The 25,530-nt window shown below is 35.7% G+C and overlaps 1 protein-coding gene across 1 annotated transcript; it reads left to right on the forward strand.

Annotated features, from left to right (window-relative positions):
* Positions 1-354: 354 nt before the first annotated feature.
* LOC129076007 (spermine synthase-like) lies at positions 355-1,640 on the forward strand. The gene is given in 3 exon segments (XM_054580239.1): positions 355-750; positions 752-811; positions 813-1,640. Coding segments are annotated over 3 exon segments (1,272 nt in total). The 3' UTR covers positions 1,629-1,640.
* The last annotated feature ends 23,890 nt before the right edge of the window (positions 1,641-25,530 follow it).

Raw genomic sequence — 25,530 nt, forward strand, 5'->3', positions numbered from 1 at the left:
AGGAAGTGCTAAAGTAATATAGTCCAAAATGGCCTCATTGCAAGTTTATCATTATATATATTTTTTCCAACCACATTCTGCCCTGGGCTTTTTTTCAGCCTTTCATTTAAACATATTTTTATTGTTGCAGATGTGCATGGAAAAGAATATTGAATGAACTGAATTAAAAACAGTTGATGTTTTGAGTTTTCCTACATGATATTCTCTACACACATTGAAGTTCTATTAGAAGTATGGAGGGGTGGGGTAAAGGAGGAGAAATACCTAAGTGCTAGGTATTCGCACATAAATTATCTTTTTTTTTTTTTTTTAATCAAAGCTCTAAGATATGTATATATTTTCTTTACTTTACAAATGAGGAAGCTAGCGGCCTCCACGCCACGTCGCAGTCCCCGCCGGCCACTCGGTCCCCCATTTCCCGCCTCCCCCTCCCGCAGGCGCGGCCCAGGGCCTCGGCCCCGCGCGGCGGCAGCACGGCGCAGCACGCTCCGCTCCACGCTCCGCACCAAGGCTGACGGCGAAACCGTCCTAAAAGGCCTCCAGTCCATCTTCCAGGAGCAGGCAATGACCGAGTCGGTGCGCACCTGGCAGGACCGTGGCTGTTTAGCGCCCTACACAAACAAAAACGGCAGCTTTGCCAATGTGAGAATTTACCCACATGGATTGGTGTTGCTGGACCTTCAGAGTTACGACGGTGATGCGGAAGGCAAAGAAGTTGAAAGTCTTTTGAACAAAGTAGAAGAAAGAGTTGAAAGCATTGAGTCAGGGCAGTACGGGACGGGTGAAGCGGTTACCACCCGTAGTTCCAGGAGGGGGCCATGGATAGGTACTGGCCCACTGCTGACGGCCGCCTGGTTGAATATGATATAGATGAAGTGGTGTGTGATGAAGATTCACCTTGTCAGAACATTAAAATTCTGCACTCGAAGCAGTTTGGAAATATTCTCATCCTTAGTGGGGATGTTAATCTGGCGGAGAGTGATTTGGCATACACCTGGGCCATCGTGGGCAGTGGCAAAGAAGATTACACTGGCAAAGACGTGCTGATTCGGGGAGGCGGAGATGGGGGCCTTTTATGTGAAATAGTCAAACTGAAACCAAAGATGGTCACTATGGTCAAGATTGACCGAATGGTGATTGATGGATGTAAGAAGTACATGCGGAAAAGGTGTGGTGACGTCTTAGACAATCTTAAAGAAGGCTGCTATCAGGTTCTTGTGGAGGACTGTACTCCAGTACTGAAGAGGTACGCCAAAGAAGGGGGAGAGTTTGATTATGGGATTAATGATTTGACAACCGTTCCAATCTCTACATCTCCGGAAGAAGATTCCGCATGGGAGGTCCTCAGACTGATTCTTGACCTCTCCATGAAAGTACTGAAACAGGACGGGAACTATTTTACACAGAGGGACTGTGTCAATTTGACAGAGGCCCTGTCCCTCTGTGAAGAACAGCTCGGGCACCTGTATTGTTCTGTGGAATTCTCAAAGGAGATCGTCTGTGTCCCTTCATACTTGGAATTGTGGGTATTTTACACTGTTTGGAAGAAAGCTAACCCTTGGAGATCAGTACCCCCTAACCATGTGTGCTTACAAATAGCCTTCCTGACCATCATATGCTGTACATGACAACAAAACAAGTCAGGCAATTGATTGAGAATTCCTCCCAAGTCTTCTTTTTTAATTATTATTTTTAATTTAAAAAAGCAAATGGAAAATGTATATTTTGATCAACTAGGGTGTTTTTTTGAAAGTCAGCTGAAGGATGATTAGATAGCATAGCAAAGGCTGCTAAATGCACTGAACCCCTAGAATGTGATTTTCATTACTTTTTTCCTCCCCCGTGTGGGCTGTTCTTATTTTTATTTTGGTAGACTTGGAATTTGATTGTTTGGAAGAATGAACATCGTTGTTTTTTTCTGGAGGGGAGTTCTTGATGGTGTTTCTTTCCCCCAAAATTCATTGACTTAGATGGTTAAAATTTGGTGCTTACATGAAAGTTAAAAAAATAATTAGGAATGCATTGATTAAAATTACTAGTGAGGAAAAAAATTGAGGAAACTAAGGCACAAAGAGGGAAAATTTTATGCCCTGCTAATGACAGGCAAATACCAGACCCCTATCCAGGAATGTTTGATAGCTGAAACTTTCACCACTGCTTTGTGCTAAGTGTTGTGCAAGAGCCTACATAGCATCTAATAATTTCGAAGGAGAGAGAGGCAAGGGAGAATTTTTTAAAGGAATCAGTAGCGTTTTGCAGGGGTATGTGTAGAAGGGTAACAGGTAATGTGGAGAATAATATGGGTGGAAGAGAAGAACAGAGGAGAAGAGAAGAAGGTGATAAAGAAAGAGAGACCTTACAGTGGGGAAGATGGGGAATGTGAAGAAGATAGATTGAGATGCCAGAAGGACAGGAGAGGAAAAAAATGTTTTCCTGGAGTTATTGAATGGGATAGGTAAGAGATACGAATAGAGAGAGAGTATCAAATGATGACATGTTAAAAAAAATGTCATCACAATTGACTTCTGAATATTTTTAAAGCCTGAGTAGTTTTAATTTTTTTGTGTGTCAATTTTGTGATGGAAGGTTATTTTAAATGTAATTTTATATAATCTCTGGACCATGTGGGACCTCAATTTTATTAGTGTTACACTTTAACAATCAATAAATTTATTCATGGATATTCCTTCATATTACTCCCTGTGTTTTCTCTTTGTTTCTTCTTACTATGAGGGAAAGGCAGAGAAGAAAATGAAAGACTATCCTAGACTTATATATGTGTATAAGTACTTTTTTACACTATAAGAATCAATGCAAATACAACATATTAGCATTTTGGCTGAATTAAAGACAGTTGAGTTTTGGACATTTGAAATGTATAATTTAAACAATTATAACCAAAAATGTATTAGCTACTACTGTGCACCTGGATGGACAGGGAAAATATGAGGTCTGTCCAGATAAAGTCCAACCACTTTTAATATAAGAACTGTTTGCTTAACATCCATGCAATCTGGCAGCCAAGGAGAATGGACTGGAATACACATGCACAAAAAATGTCAACTTCACTTTACTAGTCAGTGGGGGCAGTAGATGCCATTAAGTGAGCATTTGTACTGGGTGGTCATCACATTCAAAATGACAGAGCAAGTAGAGCAATGAATCTGCATCCAATTTTATGTTAAACTTGAACGTTCCTCTGTAGAAATTATTCAGATGATTCAGAAGGCCACAGGTATGGACAACTGGTAGCTTCATCATGGCAACACACTCCCTCATATATCACATCTTGTGTAGAGTTTTTGGCAAAACATCAAATCACCCAGGTGACTCAGCCCCACTCCAGCCCAGATTTGACACCCTGCAACTTCTGGCTTTTCCCAAAACTAAAGTCACTTTTGAAAGGGAAGAGATTTCAGACCATTAGTGAAATTCAGGAACACAGGACTGGGCAGCTGATGGTGACTGCGAGAACTGTGTGAGGTCCCAAGGTGTGTACTTTGAAGGGGACTGAGGCATCATTGTCTATGTACAATGTCTCTTGTATCTTGTATCTTCTTGAAGAAATGTCTCTATTTTTCATAGTACCTGTCTGGATACTTTCAAGACAGAGCTTGTACGCTTCTCTAATTCCCCCAGCTTTCTTTTCAAACACCCTAGACTACTATTTCTTTTTCTTAACGTTCAGATAGTCTTCATTTATTTACTTGTATATCTATTGTTGGTCCAAAAATTCCCTGATTTTATTCATCTATCACTTACCAAAAGGGATAGACACCTACTATCTGCCAAATTCCCCATGAAGCATTGCTCTTACTCCTATCCATTACCTATGCTGCTATATTGGCAGGTTTTCCTGGAATTGCCAACAGAGTAAATATAATTACAATGGATCTTAGAGTCCCTTTCCTCTCCTAATGCAGAACTACCTACTATGTTATCATAGAGAGATGGTCAAATAGCTTTAGTCCAGGAAGATATGTTCTGTCTTTAAGCAGAAAATATGAAATAGCTTTTAGAAACATTTCCTTAGAAACCTATAGCTTTTAGAAACAGCATCTCTAGCCTAAGGCTTAAGATTGGCTTAGAAATTTGAGAAGAGCTTTTAGTATAAAAAAAAATGTAGAAGATCGAGCTACCCTTCTCAAATTGCGGATTATATGGGGGATTAGAACTATTTGGGTAATGAGTTCTGTAAATGATTGTAGTTTGCCATTGGCCACTTCTTATTAGTGTGCCAGGGAACAAAATACAAATCCTCCCCACTCTCCTTGGAAGATGACTCAGGATACTAAGAGCCATTTGTTAGAAAGTGGGATTTTTTTTTAATAATAGCTGCTGACAATTGTAGACACCCTCAGGAAAAATCTGAAAGAATAATAGCACCTTTTAAATGAGATAATTTAAAATGAGTATTTTGATATACTACTATAATTTTGAAAATATATCAATAAAATATTTAACATTGCAGTTACAGAGATTAAATATAATCTTTTCAAATGTTCATAGAGCTTTTTTTTAAAGGTTGATGCAACCATTAAAAACAAGATCTCATACTAAGCTAGAAATAACAGTTTAGAAAATTCCCCAAAGTAGAAATTTGACAAGCTGCATTGTCTGACCATAGTAACATAACAGTTGGGTACAATTTTTAAATTTAACTAAACTGTAATTACAAAAACTTTAAAAAAAAGACTTAATTTTTGGTTGCTGAAAAAAATTCAAATTACACTGACAGACTATTCATAATTTAGTTTTAAAACACTGCATATGAAAATTTATGAGATGTGATTATGATTATCTATTGGGACAATGGTAGACATGAAGTGTAATAGTGAAATTTTAAAATATATGATTCTATTCAGTTGAACTTTCTGCAATAATGGACCATTCTCTTCATTGTTCAAGGTGGTAGCCAGTAGCCACATGTTGCTATTAAGGATTTGAAATATGACTAATGTACCTAAAAATTTTGAATTTAATGAGGAAAGTTCATAGTAAAAAATACTTACATTATTAAACATGAAAGACTAGAAACAAATAAACTAAGCACTCAGCTCCAAAACCTGAAAAAAGACATGAGTGTTCTCTACACCATCCAATACGGTAGCCAGATATGACAATTGATCAGTTGAAATAAAACTAATGAAATTGCAGAACTCAATTTTTAATTTTATTTAATTTTTACCAATTTAAATATAAATTTAAATACTACATGTAGTTGGTGGCAACTATAATAGAAATTGCAATCCCAGACACAAATCTCTTAAATTCATAAATGTATTTCTGAAGTTTCAACTAAATACCATAAACTGTGCTATGTTCTGAGGACACAGGAGTGGTTAAACATACTTCACCTCTTCCAATATGACACAAACATTCAGTCTATCTCAACATTATTATTAAGAATACTCATAAATCTTGTTTTGCCATGTTGATCTTCTGAAAAAATATGTGAAATTTAAATAGAAAAAAATCTAAATATAAATTTACTAACTTTTATATAAATAAAATTTTACTAGAATGAAAGCTGCTTGTACTTGGGACTGTTTTTGTTTACCACTATATGACCTTGCTTAAAAAGGGGTATGACATACAGTAGACATTCATTATATCTTTGATGAGAGAGAGAAAAAAAAGAATAGGATGAGAAGGAGGAAGGAAAGAGGGCAGAGAGATGGAGAATTATATGGTTTTTCTTTCATACCACATGATGTTGGATTATGGTATTGATATTAAATTATATGATTATACTGATAAGATAATAAGGTAAGAACAAATATAGTAAGATTTCCTTTCCCCTGATTTACATATAAGGCTATATCTGTTAGGCCCACACAAGATTGCTCCAGACATTTAATAAGGTATGCTGGAGATGTTAAAAAATCTTTTAACTTTTTTACAAAAGCAAATGTATTTCAGGACTATATATTTTTGTTAATTATCAATTTTACGTTATTCTAGGTAATGTGACTTGCAAGTCAGAGGGAATTATAAGATGTTAAATATTATTATTGTTAGAATTGAGAGAGTTTTATGTTCCTCAATGTCACTAAATACTGAATTGGAAAAGAAAAGAATGAAGGGAAGGCAAAATTGACAAGTTAGTTGAAGGAGTTGATCATCCCTGGAGACACCATGAAGGTCAAAGTGAGTGCAGGTCCATGATCCTTAAGACATAGGATAAGTTCTTTACATATTTTGGAGATTAAACCCTTGTCCAAGGTGTCATCGGCAAATATGTTCTCCCATACAGCTGGTTCCCTTTTCATTTTGATGGCTTTTTAGCCATGCAGAAGCTTTTTAATTTGGTGTAGTCCCATTTGTTTATTTTTCCTTTATTTCTCTTGCCCTAGGAAATATATTGGCAAAGATATTGCTACGTGGGATATCTGAAATTTCCCTGCCTATGTTTTCCTCTAGGACTTCTATGGTGTCACGGCTTATATTTAAGTCTTTTATACATTTTGAGTTTATTCTGGTGTATGGTATAGTTTCATTTTTTTGCATGTACCAGTATGGTTTTCCCAGCACCATTTATTAAAGAGGTGCCTTCATTCCATTGTATGCTTCTGCCCCCTTTGTCAAATATTAATTTACCGTACAGAAATGGGTTTACTTCTGGCCTCTCTTTTCTCTTCCATTAATCTATGTGCCTGTTCTTATATCATTACCAGACTGTTTTGATTACAGTGTTCTTGTAGCAGAGTTTGATATCAGATACTATGAGCCCTCCTACTTTGTTCTTCTTTCTCAAGATTGCTGAGGCTATTCAGGGTCCTTTTTTTGGTTCCATATAAATTTTTGAAATATTTGTTCTGCATCTGTGAAATGTGCCATTGGTATTTTAATAGGAATTGCATTGAACCTATAGATTGCTTTGGGTACTATGGACATTTTAATGATGTTAATTCTTCCAATCCATGAACATGGTATATACTTCTACACCAGGAAGTCAAACAATCCAATTAAAAAGGGGCAAAGGACCTAAATAAATACTTCTCCAAGGATTACATAGAGATGGCTCATAGATATATGAAAGGATGCACAACATCACTACCTATCAGAGAGTTCCAAATTAAAATCACAATGAGATATCATCTCATACCTGTCAGAATGCCATCATTAATAAATCCGCAAACAACAAGTGCTGACAAGGATGCAGAGGAAAGGGAACTCCAGTGCACTGTTAGTGGGAATGCAGACTGGTGCAGCTCCTGTGGAAAAAAGTATGGAATTTCCTCAAAAAACTAAAAATGAAAATGCCTTTTGACCTGGCAATTCCACTGCTGGGATTATACTCAAACAACCCCGAAACACCAATTCAAAAGAACTTATGCACACATGTGTTTCATAGAAGTGCCATTTACAATAGTCAAATGTTGGAAACAGCATAAGTGCTCGTCAGTAAATGAGTGGGTGAAAAAACTGTGGTGCATTTACACAACAGAATACTACACAGCAGAAAGAAAGAAGAAACTCCTACCTTTTGTGACAACATTGATGAAACTGGAGAATATTATGTTAAGTGAAGTAAGCCAGGCAGTGAAAGACAACTACTATATGATCCCACCTATAAGAGGAAACTAATGAAAAAAATAAACTAATAAGCAAAGTAGAACCGGTGGCATGGAAACAAGGAACAGGCTGACCGTGACCAGAGGGGAGGAGGGAGGGAAATAAGGATGGAAAGAAGGGGAAAAGCCTAGTCAAGTAACATGTATGAATGACCCACGGACATGGACAACATGGTGAAGAATTACTGTGGGAGCAGGGGTGGGCTGGGTGGAGAAGGGCAAAGGGGGAATAATTGGGAAAACTGTAATAGAATAAAAATAAAATATTTTTTAAAAAGCCATAGTATAAGGAAAGAGGATATGCTTTAGAGTTAGGTTAATCTGGATTCTAATTATTTTTATGACCCTTAGATTCATCATATGTAACTTTTCATGATGATAATACTTTACCATAATTGTAGGCTGTTAAATAAAATATCAATGTAAAACACTGGCATTGAGTCTAACACATTGTCAGCACTTAATAAATACAAATTATAACATAGATACCATCTTTGCCTGACTAGTATCTCCCTACAGTTTTCAAAAAATGACTTATCCCATGTTCATATATGATTTTGCATTACTGCACCGGGACAATTTCTTTTTCACATATACCCCAGCTTTCACCATTCATTGAAAACAGTGTAAATTATCACAGGAACATCATTTTTGCTAACATATGTGTTTGTCTTTTCAGTACCATAGAATCTTTTGTTATAAAAAGTTCTTTTCTTGAAACTCTAGCCAATGAAAGTGGGAATGTTTCTTGCCCTCCAAAGACGTTGTGGATAAATTACAAACAAAATCATATGTAGTTTGATAGAAATTTTTCAGCCTAATCAAAGGAAGTCTTTCCATGTAACCCACATCTTCTGACCTTCCATGAAATAAAGGAACTATATCCATTCCTAAATGTTATTTATTGGCAACGTTCTATTTATACTGAATCCTTTTGAAGAATTTTCATTTTGACCTTGACTGACTTGGGTATTATTCCTACACAGACCTTGATTGATCACAGAGAAAAGTAGGTTGGGGACGGAAAAATGAAAGATGAAGTAGTACTAGGAGAACATTTCAACCCAATCATTATTTACACTCCTGCCTTTCATAAGTGGAGTGAAAAATGTGAAATTCGAGTGATTCATTTTCAATAGATTTTAATGGAATAAGGAAATCATTGTATGGTAACTTTTTACTAAGATGTAAAGAAAGTAAACTTGAATATTAAGAGTGATATGGGGTGGTCCCTTATAAACTCTTTTAGTGGTCTCTTTCTCTCTGAGATTTTCAGGAGAGGAAAAATATAGGATATTTTCTATATTTGATGCTGAGATGCTCTGTTTCATTCTAGACTCAGTTTTATTTTAAAATTGAAAATACAGCTTAGCTTCCCTGTGTATTTCTTCCCAAAGCATTATACTGAAACAACATTGCAGTATTGATTCATTCTACATGGTTGATAGTGTGATTGTATAATTAGAAGAACTGTGAAGAAAGCTTTCACACCTCTGCCCTGGTTGAAGAAATAAACAGCTCCATTCATGCAGCCCCTGATAACTTGGGTCACATTTATCATTCCCTTATGCAGAATAATACTTGTATGAACAATCCTTTTCTTGGAGAAAGGTAGATTTATGTATTTCTTGACTTGCTATAGCTGATAGGAAAAATTGATGAATATTAAAAACAATAGTTCTTAAAATGTAGTATATATGTAAATCATGTGAAGATCTTACATAATTTGTATTCCCAGGCCCTACTCCCTATGTTCAGTTTTAACACGCAAGATTTGGACCAAGGCACGTGTATTCTGAATAAATCCCCACCTTATTTTGTTACAGATGGTCTTAGGACTGCATTTTGAGAAACACTGGCTGGAGTATAACAGTCTTCCTATTAACCCATTCAGGGAAGAGATGTACATCTGTAACTCGTCTATAATGGGCATAAATCTTTGTCTTTACATCATAAGAGACAACTTATAAATCCACCTAGATTTAAATGATACCTCCAATGACATATAGTAAACAGCTCCTCAAATAATGGGCCTTTTGCTTGTTTATTTGTTTTTTGTTGTTCTTTTCAGTACTGGGAAACCACCTAACGACAGACCATTGAGTCCACAAAATTATTTCATGAACAGAAACATGAAAATTGAGAGTTTAATCAGAAACCCAGGGAAGATGAAATAAGGAGCTAACAAGAGAAAAGAAGATACAGCATCTGTTATTTCTATCTCTAGAAATTTCCAGGATGAATTAGACATATTTCTGTTTTTTAAACAGGTCAGTATAATGGGGGAGAAAGAATAAAAAATTAAATACATTTGGACAGAATGCACAAATCATTTCAGAACTATAGGGTAAATCATCCAGCCTAAAGGCCAAAGAATGTTCTTGTTACATGCCTTTTCTGACCTGAAAAACAAGTTTGAGCATGTATTTAGGCTCCAGAAGCAGGCAAGAAGACTGTGAGAGGTAAGGACAAACACTGTAGAAAGAATATGAGAAATGAGAAAAGAAACAAAATGGAATATGTGAGGGGCTATGTGTGTTTACTTCAGGAGAAGCAGGAATGTTAGGAGATAAAACAGGATAGCCATGTTACGGAACTTTTAATTTTTTTACAATGAGGATATTGCATGGGTTTTAAGGTGGAAAAAGATGCAATCAGATTTAAAAGTGAGAAATCTAGCCTTCTCCTTGAGAATCGCAAGGCCTCAGAAATCAAGATTTTCTTCACCAGACATGCATTGCCTTTAGTCCTTGAAGAAATCCAGAGTTTAGGGATAAAGAAATAAATTCTTGACATCCCAGCAATGCCAAGGAGAGATACCAAGGGCTCAGGGAAAAATAAATACGGTGAGAGTTTTTTCTTCCTCTTTTATAGAAGTTGGGACTGTGAATTCTGAGTTCTGAGGCTGGTTTTAGAAATACCTATTTTAACTACTGGAACATTGAGAGAGCAAGAGAATCTCTTTAACAGGTTGGCATGTATGGGAAGAGCTATTTTGTGTACTCTGCCTAATCTGGCCCCAATCACTTACGTGGTCACAAGGAAAGAATAAGCATAATTGAAATTAACCTTTTGGTTTCTTCTTGTTAAAATGTGCCTTTTATTTGGCATTATAAAATGGCACTTGAAATAATACGTGAAAGCATTTTCTTTTGATGTTGCTACAGTGATCACAGGAAAATATAACTTTCCTCATCGTGAACTAAATGAAGCAAGTTACAGCAAGGGCTGCAAAGAAGGAAATTACATGTTGTCATCAATTTAGGCAGTAGAATAATAATTTTAATAAAAACTTTCCCTATTAATTTTGTCAGTCACTTACCTCCTGTGTGTTACTGTTGGATGACTAACTATCCCAACAATCTAGACAGGCTAAGTTTAAAAGTTTTGTTCCTGGACAAAAGTTTTCTAAGAGCTTGCATAGTCCTTAATGTTCTCACTCATTTGCCAAACACCTATAATGAAAGTGACACATAATAAACTCAAAGTTGTTGAGAAGAGACATAATTTGACAAAATCTGACAGTGCACTGGATCTCAGATTTGATGTGCCACAGAATCACCTATTAAAGTAGTTTAACATAAAAATGTTCCAGGCTCCAGCTCTGTGGGTCTCAAGAGGCAAAGAAGCATCTACACTTCTAACAACCGCCCCAGACATTTCTGGTGTATGCAAAGTCTGAGAATCAGGGTTAGCACATAACAAAAACCTGCACCCATATGGAAAACTGACTTGAAAATTATGTAGGAAGACCAAGAATGCCTCTTTCTTGCATGCTTAAACATATAAATTTCTAAAATGTTAAATTCTCTGTTCAAGTATGCATATCATCTAGAACATAGGTATTTACAAAGATAAACAGAGAGCAACTAAGATATTTAAAAGACTCACTACAATAAGAGCGAAGTTAATGAAAAGTGAAAATTACCATTGTCTTATATGAGAATGCCAAGTACAAATCAAAGTATGCTTGTTGTGAGGAAAATGAGATAATAGCTATGCAAATGCTCTGAAAATAGTTAAGTGTATATTAAAAAAGAAGTATGTATATATTTAAGTAATATATTCAGCCAGTATCTAAAAAGAAAAGGTATCAAAAATCATGTGAATGGAAAAAGAAAGAAAACCCTGAAAACTGCCTCTAAAACCAGACTTCGATTTTCTGGAACCAGTGGTAATTTCTCTTTTTCTTTACATTTGTAAAACATAAAAGAAACAAATCTATCTAAATCAAGCACATAATTCAAGCTTTGGATGTTGGTCAAAAAAGGAAAAACATCAGTGTCTGTGCAATATAGACATTTAACTTTGATTATATATGTAATCCAGTGTTTATGGAGAAAGGGTTCTGTCTCCTTATTTAACATTTTCTTGATCATGCTATGAAATTCCCACCTGTCTCCTCAGTAATAGTCCACAAAATTAAAAAAGGAAAGTGTGCAGTAATTTGTGGCAGCTGGTTTGCTTGAAGGCCCCAGAAATGCCATGAGCCTATCACTTTAAACTGATGAGGTTTATATGATCCTAGGTGAACCTCCAGGGCATTGCAGAATAAAAGGGGGATGAGGGAATAGAAACCAAGTGTTCCACAGCTAACTACTGCTCAGCTTCAAAAGTCAGTCTCCTGTCAAACTTTTGTAGAGATGGACCTCCCTGGGGCTATTGCAAACTGCTAGCCTCTGCTCTTAGATTCAGTTGTGCAATTCTCAAACAAATACAGTGGATAACTTTTTTGAGGGCATGGAAACAAAATATGGAGTCTGAAACTTGACAAAAATCTAAAAATGTCAGAATGATTTACCCCAGGCCTGCAAATTCTATCACTCTTTGCTTTAGTGAAATGCAACCAGCAGTATGTTCACGTGGGAGGGACCAGTAGAAAAATTCACTGGACGGTGTGTTTGAGACGGCTAAGACAGGGAGCCCGTGGGTCAAGCATCAGTTCCATGTTAGAAAGGGTTCAGTTTCTGACTCTAATATTCATTCTCTATGTGACCTTAGTTACTCTCTATAAGCCTTTTTCCTCACCTGAAATGACAATATGTGTCTTGATGGATTCTTGTGATGGCTGTGGTAATTTATACAACATACCTGAAAATTGTAGAGGAACAGTATCTATGAGAAAACAATAATGTAGCCAGAATTAGTCATTGCAGATATGTTCACTGATCTCCTTTGTGTAGCAGGGATGGGAAAGTATATCAAAATTGTTTGTGAGCACCTGTAAACATTTGAGAAATGTTTTAGAGGGGCATAGAGATCCTGTAATTTGTATTTAGGTATAATTGAATAGTAAGTGATCAGATAGGGAGCCTAACTGTTTCATATACAAAGATTTCCAAGTAATTTTGAGGGACTTTACATTTACAGTAGCAAAAGATGATGTAATTAAGTCACTTTTTCAACTGTAATGAGAATCCCAAAGAAAATTAGTATGATAGAATGTTAGAATTGTTCAGAATTAGAGTATTGTTTGACTTGTTTTTCCAGTCAGGTATAAAATATCAAAATAAGCAAAATCAGTGATGGTGTTGCAAGAGTGTAGTTGAAGTCACACACACACACACACACACACACACACACACACACACCTTAAGAGAGTGAAATATCAGAGTTTACAATTTGAAGGTATAACTGTTGAGGAAAATGAGTAATTGCCAATATTTGACCATGGGTGTGGATGACTCCAGTAAAGAAAATTTTCAAGGTAACGGAAGACTTGGTATTTATCCATATAGATGTCCAAGTCACTCAAGACTGGGCTGAGGCTGGAGGTGCAAGGACACACTGTGGACCAGCCTGCTACAACCTACTATATAAATAGCCATAGATTTAACCAGGTTGGTAAATAATGGTGTCAAACAGAGATGACAAGGTTACAATGGATGTATATTATTAACAGACAAGAAAAGATACTCTATTAAGTAAACTGTGAAATAGTTATGTAGGGAAGTTTGTTCATCATGAGAGGGCCACTCCAGAAGGAAGAGTTCGGAGGAAAGGGAACAGTGAAAAAATGGAATTAGAGAGAAGCTACACAGAAAAGAATGGGGAAAAGATCAAAAGAGAAGATAGGCATTAGGAAAGGAGGCATTTGACATCCAGTGATGAGGTATATGGCTATGGCTGGCTGCATCGATCTCCAGTATCCCAAAAGAATTCAGGTTTAATTTTTTAATTTTCGGTGTTTCTGAAGTTCTAGTGGTTCAAGTGCCTTGCTTTTTGGAAGGAAGCACAGTGTATTAGATGTGAGGATTGGGGAGTCAAATCACGTAGTTACAGATCTTACTGCAGTGTTTGCTGTCTATGCAACTTTAATAACCTACTTAATCTTCCTAAGACTTGATTTCATTATCTATGAAACAATCGATGTAATACATCCATCAGGAAGTTGTAGGATTGAATGAGACAATGTGTAAAGTATGGAGATTTGAACATGGCACAAAATAAACACTCACTAAATGTGTATTGCTTTCACTATTATTTAGTATGTACAAGAAGATGACAGCTTTTATTTAAAATTTAAAACAGAACATTTAGTAAAAAGTTCTAATTTCTCACTCAAAGACTGATTTTAATTAGTTTTTAGAACTCTCACTTCAAAGTAGAAGAATGAGGAGATTGCACAGAGTGAGAGGCGTCAGACCCTTTGTGGAGCCCATCTTGGTGCGGACCAGCCTCGCTTGCCTAGGAAAGCAACTTGGTGAGGGAGAGGGAGGGGGTACAAAGGAGAATTATGAGTTTCCAAGATTGTCCCCTCTATCTATTGCTGCAAAACAAACCACCCTAAATGTGGCATTAAAAACAACATTAAAAAAAATAGCCTCTATCATAGTTCTGTCTCAGGCTTCTCTCCCTAGGGTCCCCCAAGGAACTGAGGTCAGACAGTGACTGGAACTGGTGTCATCTGAAAGGCTATTTTTTTAAAGTCATTTTTTGTTTCATAACTGTTTTATATGTACAAAAGATAGTAGAAAATTTCCATATGCCTCATACTCAGTTTCTATAGTTATTAATATCATATATTAGTATGGTGCATTTGTCACAATAAATGAACTAATAATGATATAAATTATTAACTATAATGCATAATTTATTTAAATGTTCTCATTTTTACCCTAATATCTTTTTTTTCTTTTGTTCCAAGATTTTATCCTGGATAACGTTATACTGTCTATATGGTCATGTCTCTTAAACTCTTCTTGGCTGCAAGTTTCTCAAACTTTCTGTGCTTTTGATGACCTGGTCAGTTTTAAGGATTGTTGGTCAGGTGTTTTCTATAATGTACCTCATTTGGGATTTGTTTGATGTCTTTCTCATGATTATAATCAGGATGATGAAGTTATTAATTTTTTTCCCTTTCCATAATATACTCTCTGGAACAAAATTACTATGCAAAGTCCACACTTAAGGAGTGGGAATTGATACTACAACTTTATAGGGCATAGTATCTACATAGGTTATTTGGAAGTTTTTCTTTATTTTCTCCCATGTATTATTCATAATTGTTTATCACTGTGGACTTTTAGATGTTTATTTTATATTTTGGATCATAATTATACTACTTAGTTTACTTTGTTTCTCAAGTGTTTCCAACTTGGCTATTGGGAGATTTTCCAGGTGACTCCTGTATCCTTTTGACAATCCTTTTGACATATCCTCATAACTATGTGCCTTTATTTGCTTATATATGTATGTATGTATTTATAGCACTTTCTTATTTTTGGCAATACAGGATGCGCCAGGCTTTTATATACACAGATGGGCAAAAGTGGTTCATATGGAAAATAATATAATAATCAATAAATATCAATACAAGAATAAAGAATAAGAGTGCTCATGTACTCACAACTGTAAACTTACTTTTGCCAACCCCATATGCTTCCTGCTCCATTCCAAGAATCAGCCATTTCTTGAAGGAGCTCTCGTTTCTTCTATTCTAGTTCAAAATCTGGGTGCTAAGTGTGCTTGTTGTTATTAGGGTGTCATTGCTTCTCGGGTCTCCCAGGTGACAAGGCATGAAGGGATAGATGTGTACACTAACCTATGCATGTGCAGGTATTTACAAATATTTTTATATTTAGCCACCTATATCTATATTAAGCTGAGTTGATACTGATGTCTCCAAGACTAATCAGTTACTACATGGTTTGATCATTCTAGTTTCCTAACTTTGCTTCCCACTTCAACCTTGAGAAACACTCATACCCACCCCTTCCATTCCCTTAATTGTTTCAGTCCGGTAATACATATAAATAGGTTCAAAAATGTTAACCCATATGACATGGAAAATAACTTCATCAACTATAGTTCAGAACTTGTATACAGGTCCTACTGCTTTTAGTCCTATTGCTTTTACACTCCATTCACTTCCAAACTTACTTAGGTCAGCAACTTGTTCTCCCACCCCATCCAGTGAGGTGGTTTTATATATTTGTAACACAGTTAGACTTTTTGGTCACATTTAACATTTTATCCTGTGATTACCCTGAACCCTTGCATAATTTCACAAACATTTGTGTTGAGGTTTGCTGTTTGTGCTGTAAAGTTCTATGTGTATTGACAAATGTTTAATGTCCTGTATTCACATTAGAGAGTCAGACACAATGCTTACAGACCCTTAAAAATTTCCTGTACTTCACCTATTTTAACCCCTACCCTTGAACTCCTAACAATCAATGATATGTTGACTCTCTCTAGTTTTGCCTTTTCATAATGTTATATAATTTATATAATACAGTATGTAGTTTTCTCAGGCTGGTTTATTTAATTAGCAATATACAACAAAGATTCATCTATATTTTTGTATGGTTTGACAGCTCATTTATTTTTATTGCTAAATAATATTATGTTGTGTAGATATACCACAGCTTGTTTATCCATTAACTTATTGTAGGACATCTTGGCTGCTTCCAGTTTTGGAAATTATGAATAAATTTACTATAAACATTAATCTTCAGGTTTTTGTGTTGGCATAGGTCTTCAGAGCAATTGGGTAAATACACAGCAGTATACTGCAAGATTGAATAAGTGTGCTATGACTATGTTCACCTTTGTGAGAAACTGTCAAATCATCGTCTGAATTCATTATATCATTTTGTAACCCCACCAGTAATAAGTGAGAGTTCCTGTTCTATGTCTTTGAAAGTATTGGTGTTGTCAATAGTTTTAGATTTTAGCCATTCTAATATATGTGTAGCATTACCTCACTGCTGTTTTAATTTGTGGTTCCCTAATGGCAAGCGATGTTAAGCCTTTTTTTAATATATTTACACTGCCATTTTAATATCTTCTTTTATGAGGTGTCTGTTCAGCCTTTTGCCCATTTTTAAATTGAGTCATCTGTTTTCTTATTGTTAAGTTTTTATAGCTCTTTTTATATTTTGGATACAAGTCCTTTGCCATATATATGTTTTGCAAATATTTTCCATTCTGTGGCTTGTCTTTTCATTCTGTTAAAAGTGTCATTTGCAGAGGAGTAGTTTGTTTGCTTTTTTATTTTAATGAAGTACAATTTTTAATGTTTATTTCATGGCTCATGCTATTGATATTTATTTATTTATAATATATAATCTTTATTATATTTTTACCATTACCATTTCGTCCCCTTATACCTCCCTTCCCTCAGCAATTACAACCCTGTTGTCCATGTCCATGAGTCCTTTTTCTTTTTTGTCAACTCAAGATTATGTAGATTTTGTTTTATATTTCCATCAGAAATTTCATTGCTTATAATTTCACATTAATGTCTGTGATCCACTTTGAATTTGTGTGAGGTGTAAGGTCTGTGTTTAGGTAAAATTTTTTGCATATGGACGTTCATTTGCTCCAGCATCATTTGTTCAATAAGACCTTTATAATTCCAGTGAATTGCACTTGCACCTTTATCAAAGATCAGTTGACTATATTTCTGTATATCTATTTCAGGATCCTCTACCTGGTCCATTGACCATGCCATCTTGATTACCATAGCTTTATAATAGGTCTTGAAGCTGAGTAGTATCAGTCCTTCAACTTTGTTCTTCTTTGGTATTGTGTAAGTTAACACAGGTCCTTTTCCTTTCCATATATACTTTAGAATAAGTGTGCTGCTATCTAAGATATTGCTTGCTGGGAATTTAACTGTGATTGCATTGAATCTACAGATAATGTTGTGAATAAATGATGTCTTAACCACCTGTATTATCTAGTAATTCCAGCAATCCAGGGGTAATAGAAAACGTCCTTGCATTGTTCCAGCCCTAGGGGACAATGTTCAGGCTCTTAGCAATAAGTGTGATATTAGCTATATGGTTTTTCTATGTATTCATTTTGTAAGGAATATAAATGAGGAAGTTGTCTTCTATTGTATTTATAGTTTGTCATGGGCTTTTTTTTTTTTAACATGTCTGCAGGTTGATAATTGTTGACTGAGATCTCAGCCAGGGATTGTCAAAGGAGCATCTATGTGTGACCTCTTCTTGTGGCTTGGACTTTCTCACATTTCGGTAGCTGGTTTATGAGAACAAGCTCTCTAAACAAGAGAGCCTTGTGGAAGCCGTCTCAACCTTTATGGCTTAGCCTCAGAGGGCATGCACTGTTACTTCCACTGTGTTCAGTTTATTAGAAGCAAGTGACTAACATCAGTTTATAACCCAGGGAAAGGGATTGAATTTCATCCGTTGATATAAAAGCTTCAAAGATTCTGTGAAAATGTTTTTAAAATGTCCACAATGATTCACACCTACTCATACTCTACCCACTCACTTATTTTCATTGTGATCAACTTAAATATGTGAAAAGAGAAATCTTAAAAGTACAATCCTATGAATTTGGACTGATGTATATAGAACCACACAACTAATACCCCAAACAGGGTATATAATATTTCCATCATCTTGATTGGTTCACTGTTACTACCTTTCCAGTATATGTCTCTCTATATCCTGAGTTTTACCACCAGAGATAATATTGCCTATTCTTAAATTTGATATAAATCATATATAGTATATATATTTTCACATCTCATTTATTTTACCCAAATATTGTTTCTGAGATGCATTTATTTATTATTATGCATTAGGTCATATTTTTTATTATTGAAAAATATTTCATGAATATAAATATTTTTATCTATTATTCTGATAAAGCATTTTTTAGTTATTTCCAAGTTTTGGCTATTAACACTTTTTGTTGTTATATGATTTTACCATTTTACTTGCAATATATGAGTGTTCCCTTGTTCCACATCCATGCCAACTTTTGGGATGGGCAGTCATTTTATTTTAATGATGGTATAAAACATATAACAAAATTTACCGTAAGTGGCGTTTAGTACATTCACAGTGTTATGCGGCCATCACTACTATAGCTCCAGAATATTTTCATCATTTCTGAAGGAAACCCTAAACACACTGAGCAGCCACTTCCCATTCTTTGCCTCCCCACAAAATGCCTTTTTCTGTTCCAATATCTCTCTGTTCTCTTTCTTGGACTCCAAGCACATAGTGATAGACTATCTGGCCTTTTCTTAAAAAAGCCAATGAGGCTGCATTCCTGTTTTTCAATCTTTATTTTCTTTTTTTGGATCTTCTGATATAATTATTTTTAATAATTTGTATAAGACCCTTTATTATTTAATCTCTAATCTGCTGTTGAGCTTATTTAGTACTTAAAATTTTTTCATATATTATAATGATCAGTACTAGGATTTTCACTTGATTCTTATTTATATTATTCCTCAGCTGAGATTTCCTATTAATTTACTAATTATACTTATCTTTTAATGTTTAAGTTCTTGAATATTTATTATAGTTATATTAGAGACTTAGCCTGCTAATTCCCATATCTAGGTCACCTTGAAAATCTTTCTGTTAACTGCTTTTATCTTTATTTTTTAGTTCTTTACCATTCTATATTTTTTAGGTTTTTTTTAAATTTAATTTTCTTTATTTTTTCAAATAAAGGTTTTTATTTGAAAGGTCTCTGCCTTCCCCCCACCACTTTCCCCTGCCTCCTCCCCCATTCCCTCCCTCAATCCTTCCCCTTTGGTTTTGTCCATGAGACCTTGCTACACATTCCCCAGCCCTCCCCTTCCCTTCCTTTTCCCCCATACCCCCCTCCCTCCATCCCTCTTGTCTCTGTTGATTTCTTTTCCTTTCAGTGTTGCTGGTCTTATTTTCCTTGCATCTTTGTATTGTTGGTTAGGTTCCGCTTATAGGTGAGATCATATGGTATTTGTCTTTCACCGCCTGGCTTATTTCACTTAGCAAATTGCTCTCTAGTTCATCCATGCTGTCGTGAAGTGCAGTAGTTCTTTTTTTCTTTCTGCTGCGTAGTATTCCATTGTGTAAATGTACCATCGTTTTTTGATCCAATCATCTACTGATGGACATTCAGATTGCTTCCAACACTTGGCTGTTGTAAATTTTGCTGCTATGAACATTGGAGTGCATAGGATCTTTTGAATTGGTGTTTTGGGATTCTTAGGGTACAGTCCCAGCAGGGGAATCACTGGATCAAAAGGCAGTTCCATTTTCAGCTTTTTGAGGAAATTCCACACTGCTTTCCACAGTGGCTGCACCAGTCTGCATTCCCACCAACAGTGTACTAGTGTTCCCTTTTCTCCACAGCCTCACCAGCACCTGTTGTTTGTGGATCTGTTTACGATGGCCATTCTGACCAGTGTGAGGTGGTACCCATTGTAGTTTTGATCTGCATTTCTCTGATGGCTAGTGGTGCCGAGCATCCTTTCAAATATCTCTGGGCCTTCTGCATCTCTTCCTTGGAAAAGCGTCTGCCCAGGTCCTTTGCCCATTTTTTGATTCTTTATCATTCTAAAATTATATTGGGACATTATGGTTGAAGCTTAGGAATTCTGAATGTTGTTTCTCTTGAAGGGTATCAGATTTTATTTAGTCAGGCAAATCAATTACTCCCAGATAATTAATTTTAACTCAACAGAGCATGTGTGTTTATGTGTGCAAGTTGTTTTTACACATCTGTACATAGGTTCTACAGCTGTCAGCCAGGGATGCTTGGGGAACCGCGATAGTGAGTTCTGTGTGTGCCCTCTCTGTGCAGCTTTGTCCTGTCGGTGGACTGCAGCATCTCTGGACTCTGCCTAATGAGCTTAGCAAGACTTGTGTGCTCTGCTGGGACTCCATCTTTCTGTAGCGTAGTCCAGAAGGAGACCACAGGCAGAAGACAAGGGTGAATGCACAGTTCACTTGGCCTGTCTCCCTTCTCTTAGAAATCAGTTAAGTCCTGCCTGTGTCTGATACTGTAGTAGTATTCTCAAATAGTCTGTTGAGTTTAATAGCTGTTTGCAGAGGAAGGGCAATTCTAGTATGAATTACAGATAATGAGTAAGAGAGGTCTTGATTAGGAGTCTTTTATCATTTAATAATTGCACTGTATTATAAAATGATAATTGATATATAAAAATACTGTTTTCTCTATCCTTGCAATATTTTTGTTCAAGTGTGATACATACACATTTTAAGCTTTGTTGTATAATTTTCATATTTTTCTATGCAGCATGTTGCTGGTTAAAAATCAATTTAGAAAGTAACTTAGAAACCCCTTGAAGGGTAGTAATTATATTCAGTAGCAATAAAATCATAACAAGGTATTAAATATTGGAGTGATAAGTTAAAAAATGGATGATCACAGTGGAAATAATGTCAATGGAAATGATACAAAGCAAACCCACTGAGGAGGACACTAAAGTATGGAGGCTACTGCAAGGTCTAAATAACATAATGATGTGGGAATAGTGAAAATTAAAGGGTAAGAGACAGGAAAGCTCTGCTGGCTCAATGCGTTTATTTGTTTACTTACTACACTTCATTTCAAAAACCTCTTTTACATAAAGGTTATGGACATGTGAACACTGGCATAGAATAAAAATAGACTACTATATCAAGACTAAGGAAAAATAAAAGTGAAGTCAAAATGCTGAAAATCCAAGAACATGTTAAAGGATCCACAGATTTGACTGTGAGATTCCTAGTAAACAAGGGAAGAAAGAAACTTGAACATAGTATTTGTTATACTGAAAGAATATATAGAATTTTAGGAAAACATTGTTAGTTAACCAGTTAGTTAATAGTTTGGTCCCAACTGTGAAGAGACTTCTCTGATGGATTCTTACAGAGGCAGCACATGTTCTCTGATAGCACCATGATGTTAAAAACAAGGATACAGTTTCAAGTAACATAATTACATCTCTTGATGTTTAGGCAGTGTTTCCTTTTCTTTATACTGCTCATTCATTCTAGCAAATATGTTGATAGATATATTTATTAAAATATTCAGTATTTTGTCTTAACATTATCTGTTAATACCCTTCAGATTTTTTTTTTTTTGCATATTCAGCCATATTCACTTTTGTTTCTATGTTTGCATATTCAGTCATGAGGATATTTGACTGGTTGACTGAGTGGAAGGATGAATAGTTTAGGAGGAAGAAAAACACCCAAATCTTAAAAAATAACTTCCTATGTTGGATAAAAATCTATTTCTTACAATGACAAATATTCACTTACCAGTATTCCAATTGGCCAAATGGGAGATTTAAGAGCAGTTATCTTCCAGAAAAATACTGTCTCAAGGCTTATAATTGACCTTTTTGATATTTATTATAGTTCAGTCTTCTCACTTCCTAGCTTTCTTTACACTCTGAAATGTTGGGACTATGCTAATCTCAACAGGAACTTTATAGCTTTAGCCTTCCTAGGTATGAGAGCATATTTGCATAGCATGAACTTTATGGTGAATCCTATAATTCCTCAGGTGTGTTTGATATATTTAAAAATGAATAAAATCCATCTCAAAAAACTGAGATGGAAAATAAAAGAAAAATTTGATTTTCACTAATTCTACACTTAAAAATCATTGCCTTGGTAGAGCAAGAAAAGTTTTAAAACTTCTCACTCACTTATTTCTTGATCATGCTCCCTAAGTGGGTAATTTTACATTTGGAAATAGTAATGAATATTGATTTTAATTATTTTATTTGTCCATGCATATCCCTATTTCTTCTATCTATCACATATGATTATAAACTAGTGTAGATTATGAGGGAAAATTAAATGACAAACTGAGTTAGAAACACTATAATCAGGTGAAAAGGAAATGGAAAATTTTTTTTTCATTTTATCCTCACCCAAGGACATGCTTATTGATTTTAGAGACAGGGGGAGGGAGGGAGAAAGAGATGGAGAGAAACATCAATGTGGGAGAGAAACATCAATTGGTTGCCTTTTGTATATGTCCCTACTAGGGACCACAACTCAGGTGTGTGCCCTGACCAGGAATCAAACCTGTGACCTGGACTGAAGGACAATGTCCAACCAACTGAGCCACGCTGGCCTGGGCAGAGATGGAGAATTTCAGTAACTGAAGAAAAGTTTTAATTAACGTTTTCATATACAACTTTCTATCTGAATGTGCTCCAAATGATCTCATGCTTATAATTCTAGAAACTAGATATAAACTTTATCAAAGAAAACTATTGGGTTGGCCAAAACGTTCATTTGCTTTTTTTCATAAGATGGCTCTAGTAGTGCTTGGTTGTTTTTAACTTCATTTGAAACAATTTTGTTAGATTGTATAGTGACAGCTGACACACCAGTGTGCATTTAAAAAAAATCAAAATTGGTAAATTTTTGTGTAACCATTTTAGTGTTCAAGATATTTAATATTGAAATATCAACTGAATTGTATATTGTTAGGTATATACATTTGTCTCTAGAATGCTCATTATATTTCATTGATCTACTTGATTATTTCTGTGCTGGTGTCATGTTGGTTTAATTGCTGAGACTTTATAATTGGTTTTAAAAGTTTTTAATATTTTATAATTAACTTTGACATTTAAAAAAAGAAATAAAATCAATCTGCATTTAAGAAAGAAGGAAAGAACGAAAGAAAGAGAGAGAGAGAGAATGAACTCCTACCTTATACAATAACATGGATGGAACTGGAGAATATTAAGCTAAGTGAAATAAGCCAGTTGATGAAAAACAAATACCATATGATCTCATCTCTAAGTGGACTCTATTCAACAAAATAAACTAAGAACAAAATAAACCACAGGCACGGAAACATGGAGCAGACTGAAAGCGACCAGAGGGGATGGGGAAAGAGGACAGTGGTGGAAAGGGGAAGGGACTAGACAAAGAACATGTATGAATGACCCATGGACATGGACAGCAGAGTGGGAATTGGCTGTGGGAGCCAGGGATGAGGGTGGGATGGGTGGAAGAGGGTTAAGGGGTAAACATTGAGACGTCTGTGATAAAATAAACATGACTTATAAATTAAAAAAATAAAAATGTTAAAAAACAAAAAAGTAATTAAAAAACATCAAAATTGGTAAATTTTTGTGTAGCCATTTTAATATTGAAGATGGAAGAAAATATGCAACATTTTCAGCATAGTATGTTTTATTTTTTTATTTTTTTTAAATTTTTCAATTACAGTTAACATATAATAGTGTATTAGTTTCAGGTATACAACATAGTGATTAGAAATTTATACAACTTAGGAAGTGATCACTCCAATAAACCTAGTACCCATCTGACATCATACATGGTTCATGCATTATTATTGACTATTTTACTTGTGAATTACTTTACATCCCTGTGACTATTCTCTAACTTTCCTTGCACTTCTTAATCCTTTTCCCCTTTTCATTCATCCCCTAGCCCCACTCCTATCTGGCAAAAGTCAAAATGTTCTTCATATCCATGACTTTGTTTATTTGTTTGTTCATATATTTTGTTTTCCAGATTCCACATATAAGTGAAATCATATGGTATCTGTCCTTCCAGTATGACTTATTTCACTTAGCATAGCTCCCTCTAGGCCTATCCATGTTGTTGCAGATGGCAAGATTCCATTCTTTTAATGGCTAAGTAATATTCCATTATATACATGCATCACATCTTTATCCATTCATTTATTTTTTTTCTTTTTTTTATTTCTTTCTTTATTTATTTTTAAATACATTTGTCTCTGACTCCCCCCCACCACTTTCCCTTGCCCCCTCCCTCATTCCCTCCCTCAGCTCTTCCCCTTTGGTTTTGTCCATGAGTCCTTGCTATATGTTCCTTGACTTTCCCCTTTCCTTCCCTTTCCCTGCCCGCCCCTCCCTCCTTCCCTTTTGTCTCTGTTGATTTCTTTTCCTTTCAGTGTTGCTGGTCATATTTTCCTTGCATCTTTGTATTGTTGGTTAGGTTCCGCTTATAGGTGAGATCATATGGTATTTGTCTTTCACCGCCTGGCTTATTTCACTTAGCAAAATGCTCTCCAGTTCCATCCATGCTGTTGCGAAGTTTAGTAGTTCTTTTTTCCTTTCTGCTGCGTAGTATTCCATTGTGTATATGTACCATGGTTTTTTGATCCAATCATCTACTGATGGACACTTAGGTTGCTTCCAACACTTGGCTATTGTAAATTGTGCTGCTATGAACATTGGGGTGCATAGGTTCTTTTGTATTGGCATTTTGGTGTTCTTAGGGTATAGTCCCAGCAGGGGAATCACTGGATCAAAAGGCAGTTCCATTTTCAGCTTTTTGAGGAAACTCCACACCGCCTTCCACAGTGGCTGCACCAGTCTGCATTCCCACCAACAGTGGACTAGGGTTCCCTTTTCTCCACAGCCTCGCCAGCACCTGTTGTTTGTGGATCTGTTTATGATGGCCATTCTGACCGGTGTGAGGTGGTACCTCATGGTGGTTTTGATCTGCATTTCTCTGATGGCTAGTGATGCCGAGCATCCTTTCAAATGCCTCTGGGCCCTCTGTATCTCCTCCTTGGAAAAGCGTCTGACCAGCTCCTTTGCCCATTTTTTGATTGGATCATTTGCCTTCTTGGAGTGGAAGCAAGTGAGTTCTTTATGTATCTTGGAGATCAAACCTCTATCTGATGTATCATTAGCGAATATATTTTCCCATATGATTGGCTC

This window comes from Pteronotus mesoamericanus, unplaced genomic scaffold, assembly GCF_021234165.1.
Source record: "Pteronotus mesoamericanus isolate MK-2021 breed Mesoamerican mustached bat unplaced genomic scaffold, CSHL_Meso_final contig_56, whole genome shotgun sequence".
Classification (NCBI taxonomy): domain Eukaryota; kingdom Metazoa; phylum Chordata; class Mammalia; order Chiroptera; family Mormoopidae; genus Pteronotus; species Pteronotus mesoamericanus.